General features: G+C 37.3%; 1 protein-coding gene across 1 annotated transcript; it reads right to left on the bottom strand.

Moving 5' to 3' along the window:
* Nucleotides 1-553: 553 nt before the first annotated feature.
* Nucleotides 554-1,486, bottom strand: LOC104983834 (putative olfactory receptor 5AK3). Its single transcript, XM_010833365.1, has one exon. It carries the CDS (start codon nt 1,484-1,486, stop codon nt 554-556), a length of 933 nt encoding a protein of 310 aa, XP_010831667.1.
* Between the last annotated feature and the right edge of the window lie 264 nt (nt 1,487-1,750).

Below are 1,750 nucleotides of genomic sequence, written 5' to 3'. Positions count from 1 at the left end.
GGATCCTCTTTGTAGACAATTTAGGGAACTTGTTTAAATGAATTGAAAACCATGAACCTCAATTTTAATATTGATTATATACAAAATTGGGGTTTTCTAATCTTTAAGAATATATCTGCAATATATTTGAAATAACTATATACTTTGTGATGTCTATACATACTTATATGTTAAATAATCTCAATACAGTCCCTTTTCATGGGTAGTGTGGAACATGTTTCTCAAACTAAGTCCAAGGGAAAAGTAGAGATGAGATGAGATGTTACTATGTTGTGCGCTCAGTCGCTCAGTCATGGTCAACTCTTTGTGACCCCATGGACTGTATGTAGCCTGCCAAGCTCCTCTGTCCATGGAATTCTCCAAGCAAGAATAATGGAATGGGTGGCCATTTCCTTCTCCAGTTACTATATTACTTTCACTCAAAGAAATTATCTGTTGAAGAAAGAAGCATTAGTTTAAGATGTGAGCATTTTCTCTATTTCAAAATACCAAATAGTGTTTAAACATCTCTACTGGATGACTTGATGTGCTGAATTTTACAATTTGGTCCAACCTAGAAGAATTTTTTTTTCCATATGACTTTTAGAGATTCTTTAACGTCCTTATTTCTCAAACTGTAGATGAGGGGGTTTAACATGGGAATCACAATGCCATAAAACATGGAGGCCACTTTCATATTCTCCTGGGAATTATTAGAATGAGGTTGTAAGTACGTGTAAGAGAGGGTTCCATAGAAAATGGTGACTGCAGCCAGGTGGGAGGCACAGGTGGAGAAGGCTTTTTTCCTCCCTGTAGTAGAGGACATCTTTAGGATGGTAGTGATGATATTTCCATAGGAAAAGATGATAACCAACTCGGTAAATATTAAGTTAAATCCCACAAAGACAGCAAGTAGCATGATGTTGATGTCAATGTTGGAGCATGAAAGGGCAAGAATTGGAGGGACATCGCAGAAAAAGTGATTGATAGTATTACCCTTGCAAAAGACCAGTGAAAATGTAAAACCTGTGTGCACAGATGCATTTATGAAGCCCATGATGTATGAACCAGCTACCAATGGGATGCAGACTCTTCGGGACATGACTGTGGGATAGTGAAGCGGGTTACAGATGGCCACATAACGGTCCACCGCCATAGTAGCAAGGAGGTAACAGTCACTGGTCCCAAATGTTGCATAAATCAATAACTGCATGACACAGCCCTTGAATGATATTAATTTGCTTCCTACTGTGAAGTTTTGCAGCATCTTGGGAGCGATAGCAGAAGTATAACAGATATCTACAAAAGCTAAATGTTGTAGGAAAAAGTACATTGGTGTTTGGAGTCTGGAATCTGTCTTGATGAGTAGGATCATTCCAATATTACCCACCATGGAGGTCACATAGATGACCAGAAATCCAGTGAAGAGGAAATACTGATACTTATATTGTGCACCAAATCCCAGTAGAAAGAATTCAGTCACTTCAGTGCTATTTCCTTCTGTCATGAGTAAAAAAGTCTAGAAAGGACCAAGATGAGGACCAAGAACAGACAAGAAATCTTTGTGATTTGTTGAGTAGTAAAAGGTCTTAACTCTTCATGTCACTTTGTAAAAAATAGATTTTTATGGCAATCACTCATAACAAGGTTTATTTCTTTCCAAATATTTCTTTCTATTTTCTTGATAAGAAACCACCACATAAAAGTAACATGTAAGCCTTGGATTCAGTTTTGAAACAAAGAAGTTTTCACAGACGAAGTTTCACTTCTA

This window comes from Bison bison, unplaced genomic scaffold, assembly GCF_000754665.1.
Source record: "Bison bison bison isolate TAMUID 2011002044 unplaced genomic scaffold, Bison_UMD1.0 scf7180017863437, whole genome shotgun sequence".
Taxonomy (NCBI): domain Eukaryota; kingdom Metazoa; phylum Chordata; class Mammalia; order Artiodactyla; family Bovidae; genus Bison; species Bison bison.
Note: the sequence above shows the minus strand (reverse complement) of the source record. Positions and strands in the feature narration are given on the sequence as shown.

Coding starts and splice junctions, on each gene's coding strand:
- LOC104983834 (XM_010833365.1), bottom strand. CDS start 1,486: ATGACAGAAGGAAATAGCACTGAAGTGACTGAATTCTTTCTACTGGGA.